Here is a 21,190-nt window from a genome sequence, read left to right on the forward strand (position 1 = left end):
AAGACAGGCAGAGTTCAGTCACTCAGCCAGGGGAAGAGCTCCCAGTGGAGATTAGCCCCACCCAGGATGATTAATGCAGGTGTGTGGACGGGCACACGTACTCTATGTTCTCCGGCCCAGTGTAGCCCAAACGAAAGGAAGACTTGAGAATGAATGACAACATGTCTGAGAGAGACCGAGGGAGATCGCTCACCAAGAGCATAACGTAAAAGGAAAGGGAATAAATCAAGCCACACTGTTGCTTAGGTTGATTGTATTCAAATTTTTATTTTCTGAACAAAAAAAACTTAAGACAATGATTTTAAATAATAAAACATGATATATTCTAGACACTTAATTGTTTTTTTAAAAAGACAGTTTATTATAAATTTGGACTCCTACAGTTCTGCTGTGATACTTCAACATTTACAGTATTTCTTACTATTTTATCTTCACTCCAAACTTGTTAAACAAAGAGTTACTCTGTATACTCGACGCCCCACTTAAGGAAATACTCCATGACCACAGAAAACATACATACAGAACATTTTTTTAAATATTTACAGAACACAAGAAGTTTGTCCAGCCATTTGGATTTTGTTTCTTTGCCCATACTGAGATCAACAAAAAAGCTAAGTAGTCAGCAAGATTTCACTTCAGCAGTGCAAAGGGTGGCATCTACCAAACTCCGCTATTCTGACAAACGGCAAACATGCTCAGCGAAACTAAACTCATGAAAGAGCGATAAAAAAAAAAATAATAAACACATAGTGGGTCATAACCAGACTTGTTTTCACTGCGCGACTTTCCTTGGGGGGCAATATTACCCGTTTCACAGAAGGAAAAAAAGAAAGGAACATGCATCCAAGCCTTTGTTCATAAAGAAAATGCCCTTCAAACAAATTCATCATAAGGCAAGAGAGAGAGGAGTGAGGCCAGGAGAAAGAGAGAAGGGAGGGTAATACAGTTTGGCCCAGGAAAATGGAGGTGTGGTGTGAATTTATAGTGCATACACATTTACAGATATATTGCAATTTAGACCGTGTGTATAGTCATAAGGTAAACGGACTGGCTCAGTAGGATGAAGTGTCTCTATAAAAAGGAAGTTATTGCTAACAGGCTACACGCTATGCACGGACACGGAAGCCACTGTAACATAGGATGTGAAGCTGCCACAATGCTGGTGTCAGCAGCAGGCATCAGATGGACAACTTGCCACCAAATTCTGAGAGAGAAGCAAAACACCACCTAAAAAAGACAGGGGAAAAAGGCCGATGCACTGTCCCTTACATTTTTGCTTATTTTAAACAAAAGTCCAGTTCACCACAAGTTAAGCACAGGCTGACAAGCAAGCTTAGCTGAGTGACGGAGAGGAGAGTCAAGTCCAGCATGCAACTACAGCTAGGCTGACCTAGTCTATGGTCATACAAACTGAATACAAAAATTCAATTTAAATAAGACTAGACTATTATAGTAAAAAAAGAAAAAAAACATCAGCCCCCCCCCAAAAAAAAAAACCAAATAAACAACACACACACGGTAGACTCGGTTAGATACTACTGATTTTAGGAGAAAACCTTATCGAGTCCTCTTAATTCTCTACTGTAATTTATTTACTGATAGCTAGAATATCTACTGACTTAAAAAAGATATTAAATACCTGTATCATGAAATTACATTCTTATTAACAATACAGACATACTGGGTAAGAAAATAGCTCCTGTGAACCGTGTCTGAAATGCATTTCCTTACAACTATCAAAACATCCACTCACACTAAAACAAGAGAACCCCCCCACCCCCCTACCCTGACAAACGCTAAGGAAAGATGGGGCAGGCTGGGCAAGGAGCAGGGAAGGAAAGATTCAGCTCTCCTAATTACAGCACAGTGATTAACATGGTTCAAGACAGAGCCAACAACAGTTGGTCCGAAAGATGCCTTCAATTCATGGTTATGATTAAAAACCAATCTCAGCCACTTTTGGTTCATTGCAGTGAGACAAAAAAAAAAAAAAATTCTCACAGATTCATATAAATACTAGACTCCAGCTCTTTTATTATTATTATTATTACTTTTTAAAGTTTTCCATTCGTTTTTGCAAGGCCTAGCTACCGTATTACAACTTCTAACGTCTATTCGCTCTGCAACGACTACAAGAGGTAGGCATGAAGCACGGAAAGTTTCTCAGTCGGCGCCTCCCTGTGAGACGTCATCCACTTCACACGGGGAGGCCGTGACCTGCCCCTTCTCTACAGAGCTGCTACTGTCCTGCCCGCACAGACCATGGAGTGAGTGCGCTCAGCAAGAAACTTTCCCTGTTGGAGGATACTGTCATCGTGTCTGCTGCAGAGCAGTCTTGTGTGTGTGTGTTTATATAGATATAGAGATATATTCATTTGTTTAAAAAATAAACAAACACAACGACAACAACAACAACAAAAAACAAACCCAGTTTCCTAGAACCAATTGTCTTGATTCTCTACTTTCACAAAATACCCTATTAGCCAAGACTACAGACCGGCTTTGTCGTCTTTTCCTTTTCACAGATGCGAGAGCCATGCGAATAAATTAAAGAGCGGAGACCACAGCACACATGTGATAAACTACTGAAGGTAGGTCCTTAAAAGCGTTTCTATAAACATAATTTATAATACTTCTGTTCCATCCTCTGTGCACAGTCACGAAGCTCTTGTTACACATCGAGAATTTCCTCTGCTGTTCCTCCACAACGCAACCTGTAGCGACCAGTTCTCCAGCTTATAGTGGGGTCCCATAATGCCGACAAGAAAATGTATATTGTCATGGATTCACGGATGAACCAAGCCACAGCATAATCAAGTTTTGAAAAACACAGTGTGCCACCCTAAGAATTAAAATAAAAGTCAATTTATTTACTGTCAAGCTAAACACAGTGAAAGAATAAAATTCGAGGCCGCTGAGGCAGCTCAGCAAGGAAAAACACTTGCTGCCAAAGCCCGATGGTCTGAATTCAATCCCCAGAACCTACCTGGTAGAAGGGAGGACAAACTTGCACATGGGAGCAAGAACATGCACACGCACACACACACACACACACACACACACGTGCACTGAGAAAGAAGAATGAGTTCCTAGTAGTTCCTAGTACCCCACTTTTGGCATCACTGAAATTGAAGGAGACTCCTTGGGTGACATAATTGCCTTGCAATATAGTCTAAAATATGTTCAGTATTAGTAAAAGCAGCATTAAAATAACTGCAGTCTTGGCTTGAATATTTGCTTAACATCATTTTTCTGAACTAACTGTAAGTTTCAAATTTTGCTTAATTTAATTTTTTATTTTATTTAATTTTTTTTGTTTGTTTGTTTTTTGTTTTTCGAGACAGGGTTTCTCTGTAGCTTTGAAGCCTGTCCCAGAATTAGCTCTTGTAGACCAAGAGCTGGCCTTGAACTCAGGGATCCAACTGCCTCTGCCTCCCAAGTGCTGGAATTAAAGGCGTGTGCCACTTCCGCTTGACCCGAAATTTGCTTAATTTTATGTCTACATTTTACTCTTCAGTGTTAAGCTAAAATGACTCAAACTTTCTCCAACCTTTTCTAAATTAAAATAGTTTTGGTCCCTCAGCAAATTACTGCAAGCCCTTTCTTGGTGTATCTACATACCTGGACACCCCTGAGCTGAATGTAGTCAAATATAAACCATGCCAGGCAATGACACATGAAGAAGACCATGATATCCCATCTGAACACATGGTGGGCTGCCCACCCGATAATTAAACTGGCAACAAAGCATTCTGAAATTGGCTCACAAATAATTGTAGCAGGAAGCATGTTAATTCTCAATTTGGTCCACCTGAAAGAAAGAAAGAAACAAACAAACAAAAACAGGATTTTCTTTAAGATAATGGCCTGGTTACAAAAGTTTACAAAAGTAACCAACTGACCCTCAAAACAGCAATGCCACCCAGACCTCTCCCCACAGACCCCCAAACCACTCCCGCACAAATGATCAACTTCTAATCTTGTCACAGAAAGACACACACACACACACACACACACACACACACACACACACACACACACACACACACACTCTATTTCATTTCTACGACCGGGTCTCTCCCATAGCCCAGGTTGGCCTCAAATTCCCTAGTTAGTTAAGGAATGACCTTCAGCTCCTGACCCTCTGCGTCTGTCACCCAAGCGTTGGGATTACAGGCACACCACCACTCCCAGTGTATGCCATGCTGGGGATGAAACCCAGGGCTCTCTGCATGCTAGGAAAGCAGTCTGTAAACCTAGCTACACCCCCTGCCTTCCTTTTCCAGATTCTCTCTCTGCTGGAGAGACAGTCATGGCTGCTGAGAAACAAACTCACACTTTTGGTTGTGAGCCTAGCCTTTAACGGCTGCGCCATCTCTCCAGCCCTCAGATTTGCTTTTACAAATCCCTTTTCTATTTATATTCATTTACATGATCTATACTTTGGCAAATGCAGAGCTTAGTTTCAGCTTAGTTTTTTAAAAGAACATCTCAGTATTATTAAGAAAATATATTTAGGCATTCAGTTTCTCTTAATAATACAAGCTCATAGAGATTCACCTGCCTCTGACTCCCAAGTGCTGGGATTAAGGGTGTGCAGCACAATGCCTGGCCCTGGATGGGTTTTTAAAGCATGTCATATATACCACGTAGCATATCTCTCTCTCTCTCTCACACACACACACACACACACACACTCCTTTTAACAAAGTATAAAATGTAAGTGTTTACTGGTTTACCTGATCATTCTGGACTGAAACTGAGAAATGGAGTACGAACCAGAGTTTTGCATGGCAACTTGAGTAGACATTGCAAACCTCCAACCTCTGAAAATGAACACAATAATAATATGATCTATGTTGATGAACACAATCAAGCCTGACTGGTTCTGCATTCATTAGCCACTGTCAGAGTAAGCAGCTGCTGGTATTCAGGACAAGCTGGGTCCTTAAAGATGAGCAACCTGATGCTATGGGTGTTTCTGCACAACTGCATTACCCCACAACGGTATTGCACTTTGGCCAGAAGGAACTATATTCCCTAGGTTTACAGTTCAAGAAACTTAAACATGGCCATTTTCAAAGTACTTGGTGAGAAGAATTCACACTCATGGTTTTCTCTTCGATTGCCCCCCTGTGTGTGCTCATTCAACAAGAAAAGTAACCAAGAGGCACTGTGTCTCCACTGAAGACAGTGAGTGACCATGAACCTCAGAAGGAAGAGCTTCAGGGAAAATATTCATCAAAACAAACAGACAAACAAACAAATTTTTTTTTTTAAATAAAAGATCATACAAGACAGTGATCTCCTTTAAACTCAAACACATTCTCCATGACAGAGAAATGCTAAGTTGTGAGGAGGCTTATTGATGAAGTGTGAAACAATGCGCTAAGAAATTTCAAAGTTTGGGACTGGAGAATAGTTCAGTAGTTTAAGAGCAATTGTTACTCTTCCAGAGGACCTAGGTTCGATTCCCAGCATTCACATTGGGGGGCACAACCATCGGCAACTCCGGTTCCAGGGGATCAGATGCCCTCTTCTGACCTTCGGGGGCACCAGGCACACATGTGGCATATATAGGCACAGGCAAAACTCTCATATTTATAAAATAAAATTAAAAAAAAAAACTTTGTAGACAGTTCATTTTCCTTTCTCTATCTCTCTCTCTCTTTCTGGGTTTCTCTATGTAACAGTCCTAGCTGTCCTGACACTAGCTCTTGTAGTCCAGGCTGGCCCTGAACTCACAGCAATCTGCCTGTCTCTGCCTCCTAAGTGCTGGGATTAAAGGCGTGCACCACTACTGCCCAGCAGAAAGTTCATTTTCAAGTGATACCAAGAACTTTAATTTCTCTAAAACACATAGGAATTTCTATCTGCATTCTCTCAAAAGCCTTCTATTAGCCACTTCACGGGAAGCAGCCGGGGGAAATGGGAAAGGCACTTGCTCAGTATTCTTACCTAAGAACACGGATACGAACGCTCTGCCAGAATGACTGACTTCTGTATTCATTGGCAGAAATATTAAAATAGCCGGAATCCAGGGTTAGAACAGAAAGAATAAGTCAATACAATAAGCTAGCTACTAAAAGGAACTCGGTTTTCTCACCGGTCAGCTATTGCTTTGGCCATGAAGTAATCTTCAGCAATGTACTGAGCAAAGGCGATCAGCCCTCCTGCCTGATCCAGCACGTCCTTCCTCATTAGACAAGACATTCCCGTCACACATTTGAAGCCAGTTACATTGGCAGAGATATAGGATCGTGGGTGTGAAGTTCCAAAATATACCTGCCCAAGAAAACACAGACATAATTGATTAGGTTTTCATGTTAAAAGTATGGGTGGTTATAAACTTTTCCTAATGCTTTCTGCTAAATATGACGGCGTATCCTAATATGCTCACAGCAGATCCCTGGATAAAAACACACGACTGCACGACTGTAGCCCAAGCAGTTGGCGATTTGTTCAGCTGACTGCTCACGCTACCAACATTACCAAGAAACATTCACCTCTAGAGAGAAAGGCATATTCTACACTTGGGCAAATATTATCTTTTTAAAAATTGATAGATTAAAAATCCAAATAAAATGGAACTTGGATATAAAAATAAGAGTAAATATTAATTGATATATAAAATATCAAATAATGTCTCCTGATTTTATATTACTTAATGGTGTGCGCGTGTGTGTATGTGTGTGTGAGAGAGAGTGAGCATGTATACATATACACAGATGATGTATAGGTGTATCAATGTTCAGGATAATTCTACTTCTTCTTAAAGCTATTTTTAATTCTGTATATTCATGTAAGTCTGCAGGGGGTTATGTGCACCTGAATGCAGGTTCTGTGGAAGTTGGAGGATCACGACTCTCTGAAGATGGGAGATGCCTACCTTGGGTGCTAAGAACCCAATTCTGGTCGTTTGCAAGAACAGTACTCACTCTGGACTGTTGAGCCATCTGTCCAGCCCCTAATCTATAACACTTTGAAGTCCTGAGATACGCAAGTTGACACATTAACAGTGGAACTGACTGCCACCACCCTACTTGTGGGACATAAATCCCTATTTATTATTTATATATCAGATATGCTGCCTTTTCTCATTGGCTTCAAGTACAGAGCAGTAGGCTTTCTTTTTATTTTTCCAAGACAGGGTTTCTCTGTATAGCTCTGGGTGTCCTGTTCTGGAACTTGCTCTCAAGTTGGCCTCACACTCAGAGCTCTGCCTGCCTCTGCCTCCCAAGTGCTGGGATGTGCATCCCCACATCACAGTAGGCTTTCTTAATGGCGGTTATTGAGTGCAGAACAACAGGATTTGATAAGGCAGCTAAGACTATGATTCTTGCTACGTAGGCCCAATTCAGACGCCCTTGAAGCAATGATACTTCTGTGACTTTTAAGACCAAAAGTGTCCATCTTAACCCTTAGGCAGTTAACTGAGGTCAAATCATGAGGGGAAACTAGAGATTGTGTCTAAGATTTCTTTATCACCTAGGAAGAGTCTTCTGGTTGGATCTCCATTCATTCTAAGCATAGCAGACTCAGTGCGTTTCACTGACATAAACATCTATGTGGATATTTCTAAAGTAAAAGGACCAATAGTTCACTTTATTAGTCAAAAACTCAAGATTTTAAGGCTACAGTTTCTGGCAGTAGGAGAAATATTTCCCAAGTCAGTGTTAAGAGAGAGACCGTGGGGCTTGGGAAATGGCTCAGTTGGCAAAGTAAGGGCCACATCAACATGATGATCTCAGTTACAGACCCAGCGTACACATAAAAAAAGCTGGATGCCATAAGCACCTATAATCACAGTCTTGTGGGAACTGCTGCTGGGGTGGGGGGTCCCCGGGGCTTGTCAGCCACTCCGTCCAGTCAAACTGGGACGCTCCATGTTCAGTGAGAGACCATGTCTCAAAAAATCAGGTGGGAAGTATCTGAGGATGAAACCTGATATTGACCTTGAACACCCCCCCACACATACACACCCCTCCTCCTCCACACACACACACCTGAACATTCATGCATATGCACGAGAGTCAGAAAGAGTTAGAGAGAGATCGAATTGACAAAGGTCAAATCAAAGTTCTCATAATGTACCTTTCCCTTTTCAGACTTGTAGGGATTAGAAAAATCAAGCGAACGTAAGCTGTGCTGAAGAGGAAGTGGATAAACATCAAAACTGAAACCGAGTGTCTTCTCCCCGGGGCACAAAGACAAGCCTTGCTTTCTGTTTAATTGTAGGAAGTAGATACGGCAGCCAATAAAAATGTCCTTTGTGAAGATTTAATACGGGAAAAGCTCGTGATGTGGAAAATAATATATAAACTGCTTCTAGAGTAAACTTGAGAAAAACAAAACTAAAAACCACCACCAGTGCCCAAAATGACCAAATGAAACTGAACCTTAATTGCTGTAATTAGTGGGTGTGGGTGTGGGGGTGTGCTTCTGTGTCTCCACAATTTATCATTGCTACATGATGAAAGAAGAAAGAAGGAGAAGGAGGAGGAAAACATGCTTTTCAAGACATTTATTTTAAAAGGAAATCAAAGTTCTTTTTTTTTTTTTAAAAAAAAAAACCATAGACTTGCAAGAACAATGTTTTCTTTAGGGGGAAAACAGGACAGCCCGTCCTGTCAGGGTGAGGGCCGCTCAGCAGTAGGTTCCCAGGGACCTGAGAACTTCCTCCCCGAGGAACTAGAGTGCGCTCTACAAGCTCCCATTTGGACAATACAGCTAAGGTCAGGCAGCCCCACCTGACAGAGACCAATGAGCTGTACTTACCTGCTCTAATGTGGCTGCAAAGCCCTGTCTGTCTGCTACATATGGCAGCCCATGGACCAAGCCCACCTTCTCTGTCATTTGATTGACCATGTCGGTTAATGTGTCTGGAATGACTGAAATTTAGGAGGGAAAAGGTGGGGAGAGGGACGGGAACAAAACAAAACAACTCTTTAGTAAAATGCCCATTAATGTAATATATTTTGAATTGCTAGTAAACTACAATAAAAATATGTTCATTTGACCATGGATTTAATAGATAGCAATCATTTATTCTGAGAACATAAAACTTCAAAAAGCTACACATTTTTAGCCTGAGTGGTTGAGTTAATATGTGCCAGGGGCAGTCTTTGTTTTCTTTGATAGGACATTACTAAGCTTAATAAGTGGATTTTATGGAAATCAGTAGTCTAGAACCACCATCCAAAACTCAGGAGGCTGCAGCAAGACAAAGATCCCGACTTAGGGGTAGGTTGGGCTGTGGCTACAGTTTGGTGGTACGGAGCACTTGCTGATCATGAATGACATCCTGTGTTCAATCCATAGCACCTCAAGAAACAAAAATCCCTCCCTATTTTAGGTAGTGGTTCTCAACCAGGACAATTCCTTACAAGTGACATTTGGAGAGTTGAGAAGGGGGAAGGGAGCTAGTGGCAGCCAGCGGGTGAAGGTCAGGCATGTTGGCAACATTTCCTCCAGGACAGCCAGAATGACAAACTCTTTAGGCCACTAGATCACTATGAGGACAAGGAACTCAAGCTAACAAAAATACCAAAGAGCTTAATACAAATGTTTACACCTATAAATCCTGCTTGGTATGTAAAAGGCTTTTTGCAACAGGTATAGTGGCTTATACCTGTAACTCCAGCAGTCAGAAGGGAGAGGCAAAATAGTCACAGGTTCAAGGTCAACCCCGGCTGTGTAGTGAATCCCAAGGCTGCATAATGAGACTCTGTCTCAACAGGTCTCAAAAATAACCATTAAAAAAAAAACAAACAACCAAACAAAAAACCTTCTTGCTAAAGTTTAAATAAATTTAAAAAAAGATACAAATGCCTTTAAATAAATTTATATATTTTTGGGAATATGAGCTCATTGATCTCACTCTTTGGGTAAAATAGTGTATTACAGAATAAAACAGTATTAGAGAGTCCAACAAAGAAGAAATATTACACCAGAGAAAGGCTGTAGACGAGATAGTGGATCATCATGACTTTTTCAATGGGTAAAATTTTCTCTTCAAAATGTAAATGTTTTAATACATGTAGCATCTAGGTTAGGTTAAAAAAAAGTTAAAATCTTAGTGACTAAAACTGACATAATACCATAAATAATGACGTAAATTATCACACAAACCAAAGACTGATAAATAAATAATGTATTTTCAAAATATTTTTGGTATTTTACCATCAAGTGAACAGTTTTATAAAATAAGAAAATCTTACCTCTTATTCCACTATCACAAATCCATATGAGATCATATTTTGCAACTTCATATCCTGGCATCAAATTATTAATTTTAGGATTAATGCCAACCTTTTTGCCACCTAAAAATGCAAAAGTACAACAGTAACAGATTTATATAACGCTGAAAAGATACATGATGGAGAAAGGAAAAGTACTACCATATTTCATAATTTAAACATTTAATAATTTAAATATTTAATTTTTAAATATTCCCAATTACTCATAATAAATCTGTAAAAATTACTCATTCACAAAAGGAGAATTGACTTTCTCTTTGACAATCCAGTCTGTCTTCTATTTGCAAATTCTTCCACTGCCACTATGAGCTGACACTTAACACTGCGTACAACATAATGATGCTGTAACAGCCCTGGGCTGAGGACCTGAAAACCGCTGAGACTCCTTATCACAATTCAAGTGTTAAAAATACATGCTCACTAATTTGATTGAGCCATTCCACAGTATATACATATTTCAAAACATCATACTATACATTATTATAAAGACATGCATTTTATTTAGTGGTAGGAAATAACTGAAAACAAAACAAACAAAAAACACACAGAACTCATTTTGAAGTTATAGTAGTTATGACTATGTAGAGAAACTGACCATCATTAGTTCACCACTAGCCATTATATAAAGAAAAGGCTATCCTTGAAAACACCTTAGAAGCAAAAGGAATATGGCCAATGCAAGAGGGACACCTAAAACTAAGGATCACGAGAAGGTATATGGAAACCTCATACCATAGAAGTTGTATGAAAGAAATCTAAAGGGGATCACCAAATAATGGGAGAGAAAAAGCTCCAACTGGACATTTTTCTCCAGCAACCTCCAGTGCTGGGAATAGGCTACAATTTATCAAGTTGTTGGCCAAAGGGGTTCCTTAAAATCCTCCAAGAAGCCCAGGCTGTCACCAAGGCTATTGGTTGCTTCCCACAAACTGAGAGTAAGGCCCCATTGTTGAAGACAACACCTGCATAACTCACTACACATGGAGAAACCGTGCTGGTGACCACCTAGAGCCTTCACCCCTACTGACTGGAGCTCATGGTACTGGAAGGCGCTCTGCACACCTGCCTGTAAGACACGCTGGTACAACAGAGGCACAGAAGTGTGAAAGTAACTGATTATGTATGGATCTGATTCTAATTAAGGTCCACTCCATGAGGTGGAAACCAGTTCAACACTGCTGGAATGGCCAGGAGCCTGAGACTGGATAGATAGATACTTGGCTGAGGGACAAGCCAAAATAGAAAAAATGAAAAAAAGATTTCAGCAAAAAGAAAATCCAAAACAAAGCAACAAATACTCATACCTGATTATTGAGTACGATATTATTTGTATGTCATTTGGTAACCAAGACCCCCCCCATAACTTCCCTTGAATTAACAGAATTATCTTTCCCCTCCCCCGAGGAACCAGGCTTACAGCAAGCATGTTGTCTACCTTTACTGAGTGCCTAATCTAGAGTCCACTGCAGAGAAAATTGCTGACATTTAAAACTACCAAAGTAAAATGGCTAGCATGAACTCTGGTACTTACCTATAAATAATCTAGCATCAACATTTGGGTATTTTCCAAGGAGTTTCTTACATACATCGATGGCTGGATCGTCATGATCTTGTACACAAAGGAGCACTTCATACTAGTCAAAAGAAGGAACTAACATTAATTAACCTCACACAAAATAAGCACTCACTATGAACGTTTCTAGATTGACCAAAAACTGTAAGAAAAACAAGCAACTGTGTACATAAAGTTTACAAGTGTAGGCAGGAATCCTAAGGGTACAGGTGCTCCAGGCAAGTGTTGTTTGGGTAGAGACTGTTTCTCCAGGCCAAGGACCTGTCTGTCAGCAACAGGAAGAGCCTGGCTGTGCCTGAGGTTGATGGTTGTCATTCCCTGACAGGCCCCACCCCAATGACAACCTGCAAATCAAGCTTGTTCGTGACCTGCGTCACTGAACGTACCCGTGGTGCTTGTAAGATGGGCAGGAGTGTAAAAACCTACACTGAGAGGAAGCGAAGCCCAGGGCCCTCCCCATTCTCCTGAATCTGTGTCCTAGAATGCAGTTTCACTTCCTGAAGGTGCTATAAATTACAAATAAAGCCCCATAAAGGACAAGATGCCATCAGATTTCTTTTTAAAATTTTATTTGGCTGTTTAAATTTTTTTTAAATCAAATAGAATTTGACTGAACATTTACTCCCCTGAAAGGCATACTTCACGGACCTCGTAAGCATGAAAATACCCAGAATTTCATTTTGCTCACCGCTACTTAGTTGGAACGGCAATTGTGAAGGCTCAAATGGCCCTACCACTGCTGTCCTGTCAGAGACTCACTTGAGCCACAGGAAAGCCCGTCCTGTTCACTTCTTTATAAGTTTATAAAAGCAGGAAGTGGAAACGAAATATTCATAATGCCTTCAGCGTACACCTCACCTCACCAGACATGGCAGGAAAGGTTTGTGGTGGAGAACCAGGTCTAAAGGCAGGAAAGCTTTGGCCAGGAAAGTGGGAGAAGGCGGGGGAAACAAGGACTATATCCCACATGATTTCTACCTCTTTCTACAAATCCTATCCAATAATATCTGCTTCAGTGACGATCGATCAAAAGTGCTCCTCAAGAAGGGTTAACCAAGCATTAGTCATCTGGCCGGGTGAAAGTCTGAGAGCAAAGGCGGCCATTCCTACCACACCCCTGAAACTTCCCAGAGGGCCAAGGCTACAAGCTTCCTGAGCTCTGAAAACACTCTGTGGAGAAAGACCGTGTCCTTAATAATGAAGATTAGAAAGGCTACGTGACTTTCTAAAGGGCAAGACCCAACAGCTAGCTTTCTTCTAACGAGCTGCTCAGCCAGGCTCACCCTGAAGAATCCCTTGCTCTGCTCCGCCATCTGTACCGCTCCACAGGCGTGAATAAGCTAGGCCAAGAAAGCGCTTCAAGCAGCGCTTCTACCAGACACTAAGTAATGGGAAAAGGCTTTCACCCTACGTCCGAAAGTATGCTTTAATACGTGAATTAATTATGTTGTAGATCAAGCAAAATAATATATTTTCCCTCCACCTGCTTCACATAGCCTACACTAGCCTCAAATTCCCTCTGTACCAGGGACTATGGTTTTATGCCTGCATCTACACCTAGTTTATGCAGCACTGGTGATGTAGCCCAGAGCCAGGCAAGTGCTCTACTGAGGTACAGCCTACCCTTCAAGTGCATACACACATACATATGTGCACACACACACACACACACACACACACACACACACACACACCCTTTGAGCAATTATTTTTAAAAACTTTATACTCCAGGTTTTACAGAAAATTTTATATTTGGGTTACAAATATAGACTTTACACCTCCTGCAAATGAACTCTGAATCCCTAGAGCAGTTGCTGACCCAGAACAGAAGACAAGTGCACTTGTGAACTCATTTGGGAAACTGAGGGAAACAGAGAGCACAGACAAGAGAGGTTTTTAAAGAAACCACCTCTAAATTCAACACTTTGAAAGGTAATATCAAATATGCTATCTGTGCTCAAGAACTAGATGGCTTTGTGCTACACTTAACCACACTGTTAATGTTTTCAAAGTAAAATACTGACAGAACACGCCTCCCTTAGATGCAGGCATCTTTCCGATTCCTCTGGCTTTCTACTTCAGAAAGTAAACGACGCGAGACTAGAAACTGCCTCTGGTGTTTGCTGTTACTAATTTCATACTGAAGGTCAACACAGCTTCCCCTTCCACCAAGTTCATGCACATGGATGCTACAGAACATGAAAAGGGCCACATGGAACTAGTTCTTTCAGCTTTGAGATGGGATGGTGGCAGAAAAACCAAAATGTGAGGTCACATTCCACATCAAAACCACGTGGATGCTAAGCCAGATGCTAAGGTTTGCTTATAATCCACAAAATGCATTTTTTTCCCATTCACAAAAATAAACTTCCCTTTGCATTCACTTAGAGAATATGGGCTTGAAAACCTTCCAACTTTCTTATTGCAAGCAAACCTTACTTTAAGTTGACGTACATACAACAACATCAGTACTTCTGCCTTATATGCAGTGTTAAAATTCCCAATGTTTCCGATGAGGAAACTAAAACAACCAAAAACCAAACCCATAGCCTAAACCATCTCTCATGGGCACAGCAAGCACCACACTTACTTTGGGATAATCCAGTTCGAAGAATGTCTCCAAGTTGTTAATTAGGTTGGGATCCACCCCCTTCAATGGTTTCAGAAGAGAGACACCAGGGAGCTTGCTATATGGCTGTTTGTCTGTTGCCTTCTTGTTGAGGTGTAACCGGCTAAAAAAGAACAAAAACAACATGAGTTACTCCTAGAGAATGTGTTGGTATGAAATCAGAAGAAAGCACCCACAACACTGATGGATCATTAAACGGGATTTTCCTCTCCTTTCTTTTTCTTTTGAAGCAGTGTTGGGGTTAAGTATTTTAATAAAGGCTTTAATAAAAGCACAAAGGCCAAGAGAAAGCGAGGCAGGCAGAACAAAGGAAGACACATCCAAAAGGGTTGGTTGGTCTGGCCACCTCAAGGGGAGGTGATTTTGCTTTTAGGTTTTTTGTCTATGTGCGTGTGTTTTAAAGACTGGGTCTCATATAGCCAAGGATACTCTTGAACCTCCCAGTTTATGGGCTCAAACTCAGGCTTCACACAAGCTGGCCAGACCCTCTACAACTGTGCCACAGCCCAGTACTATAAGGGGGGAATTTTCAAACTGACATCTTTCTGAGGAGACCTGAAAATGAAGAGAAGATGAACAAAACAAGCTTCCAGGTAGGAAAATTAGCAGGAAGTAGAATGGATGTTCCAATGAAGACAGGTACACAGATGTACCGTGTGTTTGCTATTCAGGGCTATGCCCTTGGCAACTGTGAGGTCCAGAGCAGGCGTTGGGTGGATGCATACTGACGTGGAAGGTAGCCCAGCGGGTGAGAGGTCTGCTGTGCAAGCACGTGGCCCCGAGTTCAGATCCCCTTAGACAACATGACTGCCCTACCCCTCAGACTGCCAGAAGTAACCAGAGAGCTACCAAAGTAGGGAAAGCCGTGTATGTGCCAGAAGGCTACCGAAGTGTGATGAGCATACTTTGAACATGTACTATAAAGCAGCAGCAGGCAGGCAGCACAGAAGCAGGAGAGCAGGGTGAACGGAATGAATGCCTAATGCCATTAAACTCAGGCAGGCAGGGTAGAAAAGAAGGTTGAAGGAAGGAAAAAGAACAAAACAAAAAGCAACTCAGATCAAAAAAACTTGTCTGAGAGACACCAGAAGATACACCTGCACCACCAGTTCACAGAGAAGCTGGCTCTGATTCACATCACTGGTCCATGCCAAAGACAATACAGCTCCTAATGAGGGGCGCCCAGCCAAGTGGAGAAGAGGACATGCCCAGGTCTCCCTCTGCACTTCTTAGCACAGTGCAGGTCCGCCTCATCAGCCAGTCACCAGGCAGTTGGCAGTAATCGGATGCGGGAGCACTCATGGGTCCAGCTACAAGGTGTCCTGGGACCCAGGTATCTCCAGGCTTTAATATCTCTGCAATCAACGGCATCTTAGAATTGCTCCAGCCAGACGGTGGTCCTGCCAGGAGCGTGATGACCAACTGAGACCTAGTAGACAACAGCCCCACTAGAACCATCACATCTTCAACTCGAAGAACTGTACTACAGATACTATAAACGCACAGGCGACGTAGAGGTGCACCAGAGCCGTGCCCCGCGCACACCAGGCAGTTTGGGCTCGCAGAGGAAGGCAGAGGGCACTGCAGCAAGCGCCTACAGTTTTACATACGACCACGGAAATGTCTTTGAAGAAGAAACTAGGTTGCTGACAATAGGAAAACGTAAACCAACACGCTTCAAGAGTAGGAGTAGTGTCAACCTCCGAGCCACACCACCAAATGCTAGGAACCGCTGGGACACCATCCAAGTGTGGACTGACCACAGCAGCTGCTATACTGCTTTGCCAGGAGAAGGAACTGAGAAAAGGTTTTCAGAAAACTTAAAATGTAGCTATCTGACACTACATACACCTGGGCAGTAACAGCCATTTATTTTTCTCAGTAGTTGGCAAGATGTCAAGCTAGGACACACCGGAAAATACAGATCTACAGGGTTCACCTACAGTGTTAAAAGAAGCAAAACCAGGCTCTAACACCAATGGCCACATACACACAAACACATCTTCCCATAACAAAATGGCAGACCAGACAGGTGTCTGCAAAAACCCATCTGGTGAAAGGGCACCTGGACGGTGGGTGTGAAAACAAAGTTCACCCTTGCACACTTTGGTTGCCTGAACCTGCAACGTGGTATCACAAACCTGCATCCTGAAAAATACTGAGAGTCTCATAAAAATTTTCCTGTCGCTCCCACCCATCCCATCCGGTCACACATGTCCAGTTTGCCAGTCACTGACAGAGGCGAGCTGTGTAGCACAGCCTGGCCTTGAACTCCTGATCCTCCTGCCTCAGCCTCTGAACAGTGGGGATTACAGGCCTAAGTCACCTGTCTGGTCCTTCAAGAGATTTTGAAGATGGAACCGACAGAGCCTGTGCACAGAATGCAGGTGTGCAAACAGTAAGGGAAACTCCTCAGTTATTGCAGACTGGAGCCCAAGAACGCCTTGGGGCTAACTACTTGCAATCTGGAAACGTGACAAGTGTGCTTTGAGGAAGACAAAAAATCTGTTTGGACACCGTGTGTCAATGTCTGGAATCCCGGAAAGAAAAGGCCGTAAGAGAAAGCTGGAGCCACGGCTTCTCCTGGAGCCAGTCGCTGAGGACACTCAAGAACCAAGTGCAGAGCATGCACCTATGCCAGTGGGTCTCAGTCTGCGGGGCGCAACCAATCTTTCACAGGGGTTACCTAAGGCTACTGGAAAACACACATATTTACATTATAATTCATTAACAGTAGCAAAACTATAGTTATGATATAGCAGTGAAAATATTTTTAAGGTTGGCGTCACGACAACATGAGGAATTAAAGGGTCACAGCGTTAGGAAGGTTGAGGACCACTGTCCTATGAGCTCAAAGGTCAGATAAGAGAGAAAATTGCACACAGCAGTAGAAGACAGAACTGTATGCTGGATTTGATGAAACTACCCAGAACACATCATAGAGAATAAAGGCAAAACAAAATCAAACCCAGAAACGATGAAAAACGTACGTGATGGAGATAATAGGATAAAAGGCCTAAGACTAGCAATTACCAATAGTAATTGGTCCATTTTCACTATCAAAAGAATTTTTAAAAAAATCTTTATTTTTTGTCTTTTGAGACAGGGCTTCTCTGTGTGTCCCTGGCTGTCCTGGAACTTGCTCTGTCTATCCATCTGCCTCTGCCTCCCTGAGTGCTGGGATTAAGGGCATGTACACCACCACCAGGCTAAAAGGATGTTTTATTATGACATTTTTCTACTAGGACCATAGTCACCACTTCCAACTACTTTCTTTGGTACCCCTTCTTCTGTTCATATCTGTCCCTAGAGTGACCAACTCTGTTTTCACACCTTCTTATTAGTATTAGGTCTCAGGAAATTGTATATTTAGAGATGAGCTCGCGCGGAACTACAGAAGGATTTCTGGTGGCTAGCTAAAAGCCTGCAGCCCTCACATGCTGTGAAGTGGGTTCCTGGTATAGCACAATTAATAAAAACCCAGGGACTGATATTGGGATTCAACCTGAAGGTCAGAGAAACTAAACAGCCAGCCACTGAGTCTTAGCTCATTCTGAAAGGTGATCCTGCCTCCAGGAATCCTCAAAGTGAGACTGACCAAGAGCTGTCTCTTCCCGTTTCATATTCCTCTCTAGGGCTCGGATTAAAGGCATGCACACTGCTGCTCAGTTTCTATGGCAAACCAGTGTGGCTTCTGGGATTAAAAGCGTGTGTCACCACTGCCTGGTCTGCAAGGCTGATCAGTGCAGCTGTTTTACTCTGTGAACTTCAGATAAAGTTTATTTATTAAAATATAAATGAAATATCACTATATCCTGTGCCCCAAAGGGGTCATTCCCCTTGACTCTGGCAGAAGAGGAATGCACCAGTGGTTACATATCAAAGCCCATGCTGGCCTCCAAGTTCCCTCAGTCACTACCTGCACCCCCTCCCCATTCCCACTTGTTCTCCATACAATGGCAAAGCTCTCCCCTGCCTATCAGCTACCTTCATTATTCTCTCTGGCTTTTCTCGCAGAGAGCTCTAGCCATGTCCAATCCGCTTTCTTTCTCTTTGCTCTGACTCCTCCAGATGTCTCTGGATACTCTTTATGTTCTCTCTGACAGTAAAAACTTTGCCCTAATAATGGCATGGTCACATGGGCAGTTTCTTTACCATGCCCCCTCACAAACACCTATTATTATTATTAATCTTGAGGCTGTGTATGAGCAAAAACATGGTATTTGCTTGAGTCTGGCTAATTTCTCTTAACACAATGATCTCCAGTTCCACCCACTTTCCGGCAAATGACATCATTTTGTTGTTCTGTACGGCTGAATAAAACACCTATCAGCTTTTCGTTATCTGTTGACGGGTAACTAGTCAGACCCTGTAGCTTGGCAATTGCAAATATGCCTCAATAAATATGAGTCTGTAGGAGTATCGCCTTCTGCTATCTACACAGAAGTTAAACGAATCAAACGGTAGTTATCTTTAGCTTGAGGAACCACCATACTGATAAAATCTAGTGATTCATACCTATTGATCCACTGAGTGCTAAGAAGGCGTCTCAAAACTCTGATGTCAACATGCTGACCAATCAATCCGTAGACGCATGCAGCCCTCTACTAAGCCCATCGGATCTGGCAGGCGGTAGCTAAGTGAGCAACAGCAACAGAGGGGTCTTCTAGACCCAAGTGGGCTTGGAAGTTTGAGATTTTGGTGCAAGTTTAGAGTAAAACCTTCCTCCTTCCCCTTTTTAGTAAGACGCCTACTGTAAGACTATTGACAGGCCTCCTTCCTCTTGAGCTTTCAGTACTGATAATGCAGTGTTGCTGTATGGATGGAGAGAATGGATAAGGACCATTTCTGAGATTTCTCGCAAATTAAAACCATACGACACTGTGTTGCTCCTCTTTACCTAATCGGCCCTCAGTATTTCTTTCCACATGTCAAGAGATCACGTGGAGCTCACTCTCCCTAGAACGTGCAGTCTCACTTTGGAGAACACTGTGCTGACTCTATGCAATACAGCTGACAAAGCTCTTTGGTTCAGCTTACTTGAAATATTTATCAAAACCATAAAAGAATGACCATTTAATGAAAACCATGCACATTTAGCGCTCTGCTTAGCACACGGTATCACTCCACACCTATGTAGCACTCACTTATTGACCCTCAGCCCCAGAGGATGCTAGATGGCACCCTTTGTATCTGAGGAACAATGCTTGGCAGACACACTGCCTACTGCCAATAACTTATGGTTTAAAAGGGGGATTGCACAAATGCTACACAACTCAGGTCAACAAAACTGTGTTCTGGAGCTAGGACAGCAACTGTGCCTGTCACATGCAGGAATAATTCCTTAGACTGTGACGAGTGTGGTACAAATCAAACCCGCAGTAACATTTTTCGAAATGGTATAAACAGACCATTTGCTTGGTAGGCAAGCAGCGTGGATTTAGACCTACGGTGTCTGCACAATGCACGGGTCTTCTCACAGGTGTCTACCCTAAACCTAGAACAGGAGACTTGCTTTCTGCTGGGATTCTAGATTGTACTTTCTCCTTCATACTGGGAATCCAGTTCTCTGAACCACCAAGGCATATGGCTTATGTCTTTGACCTTTCTGTCACAATAGGTACTTTGTAAAATTGGCACATAATGTGAAGTCATGTATAAATATGCAATGCAAGGAATTTGCTAAGGTGAAACTTCCTACAACCTGTGCCCAGGTCGTTAAACAACAGCATCAGCAGACCCCACCCCTATGTCCAACTGTCAACCACCTTTTCTATCTGGCATGCTTTGTTCACCATTATGTTAGCCGAGGTTCGCCCACGCTGATAGTTTGGCTATAGCTTATTCGTCCTCTTTATAAAATTCTCCCTGTTAATTTGCCTCACAGTTATCTATTTACCAGCTGTTGATACCTGGTTGTTTATGGTGTGGGGCTGTTACAAACAGCATGAAGTTTCATCCCTCTTAACAAAGAATCAAAAACCCAAGTCTCCCCCCCCCACTTCAACTTTTAGACAAAACAACATAAATTGGATTTGCCCTTCCACCCCCAAACAACCTGACAGAACAACCTCTAGGAAAGGACAGTTATAGACACTGAGCACTAGGAAGGAAGAGTCACAGACACAGGAACAGAGGAGGCAGAGCCACAATACCCCACTACTCCGTTGAGATCACTTCCTGGTGTGTTCGGGACAGGGAGCCCAAGGACATTTTTGCAGACTCTTCTACATGCAGGAGACAGAGATGAGACCGGAAAAATAGCCAGAACCCAAGAGAGTGGAATTCAAAATGTCTGCATCTTGTAAAAACAGCCAAGCATGCAAAGACCTGGGAAAACACACCAAGCAGCAAAATCAAGAAACAAGAAGCCGAAACCAACCTGGAAATGCTACTGGGACTAGAGTTTTCCTTCTGCCTAAGACACAAGACTTCCCTTGCTGCCTTCAGGCTGCACTCACGTCCTTATCACAGCAGTTCTAAGTGCCCAGAACACAATGGGGCATTTCTCACCTTGTTCAAATTAGAGCCATAACAGAGCGTCAACAAGGCAAACTCCCACCTCTGTGGAGAAGGGAGAAGGAAGAGGCCCTTGCTAGTGCTGCCTGAGTGTGGCCCACTCCACTGCCCCCACCCCTCCGCTAAAACAGATCCTGAGTTTTAGCATATCCACATATGGCCAGTGCTGTCTCCTCCCCACGGTTAAATGCTTCCACTTCACAGGCAATG

General features: G+C 42.5%; 1 protein-coding gene across 1 annotated transcript in view; it reads right to left on the reverse strand.

The window, feature by feature from the left end:
- Positions 1–242: 242 nt before the first annotated feature.
- The window catches only part of Ugcg (UDP-glucose ceramide glucosyltransferase), a 32,727-nt gene continuing 11,779 nt past the window's right edge, over positions 243–21,190 (reverse strand). Inside the window, exons 2-9 of the mRNA XM_048419934.3 lie at positions 14,423–14,564; positions 11,791–11,893; positions 10,221–10,322; positions 8,779–8,891; positions 6,107–6,285; positions 4,740–4,826; positions 3,622–3,811; positions 243–2,842 (exon numbers count right to left, since the gene is read on the reverse strand). Coding sequence (XP_048275891.2) covers positions 2,672–2,842; positions 3,622–3,811; positions 4,740–4,826; positions 6,107–6,285; positions 8,779–8,891; positions 10,221–10,322; positions 11,791–11,893; positions 14,423–14,564 — 1,087 coding nt within the window. The 3' untranslated portion in view covers positions 243–2,671. The remainder of the gene's footprint in view (positions 2,843–3,621; positions 3,812–4,739; positions 4,827–6,106; positions 6,286–8,778; positions 8,892–10,220; positions 10,323–11,790; positions 11,894–14,422; positions 14,565–21,190) is intronic.

This window comes from Myodes glareolus, chromosome 16, assembly GCF_982192425.1.
Source record: "Myodes glareolus chromosome 16, mMyoGla1.1, whole genome shotgun sequence".
NCBI lineage: Eukaryota > Metazoa > Chordata > Mammalia > Rodentia > Cricetidae > Myodes > Myodes glareolus.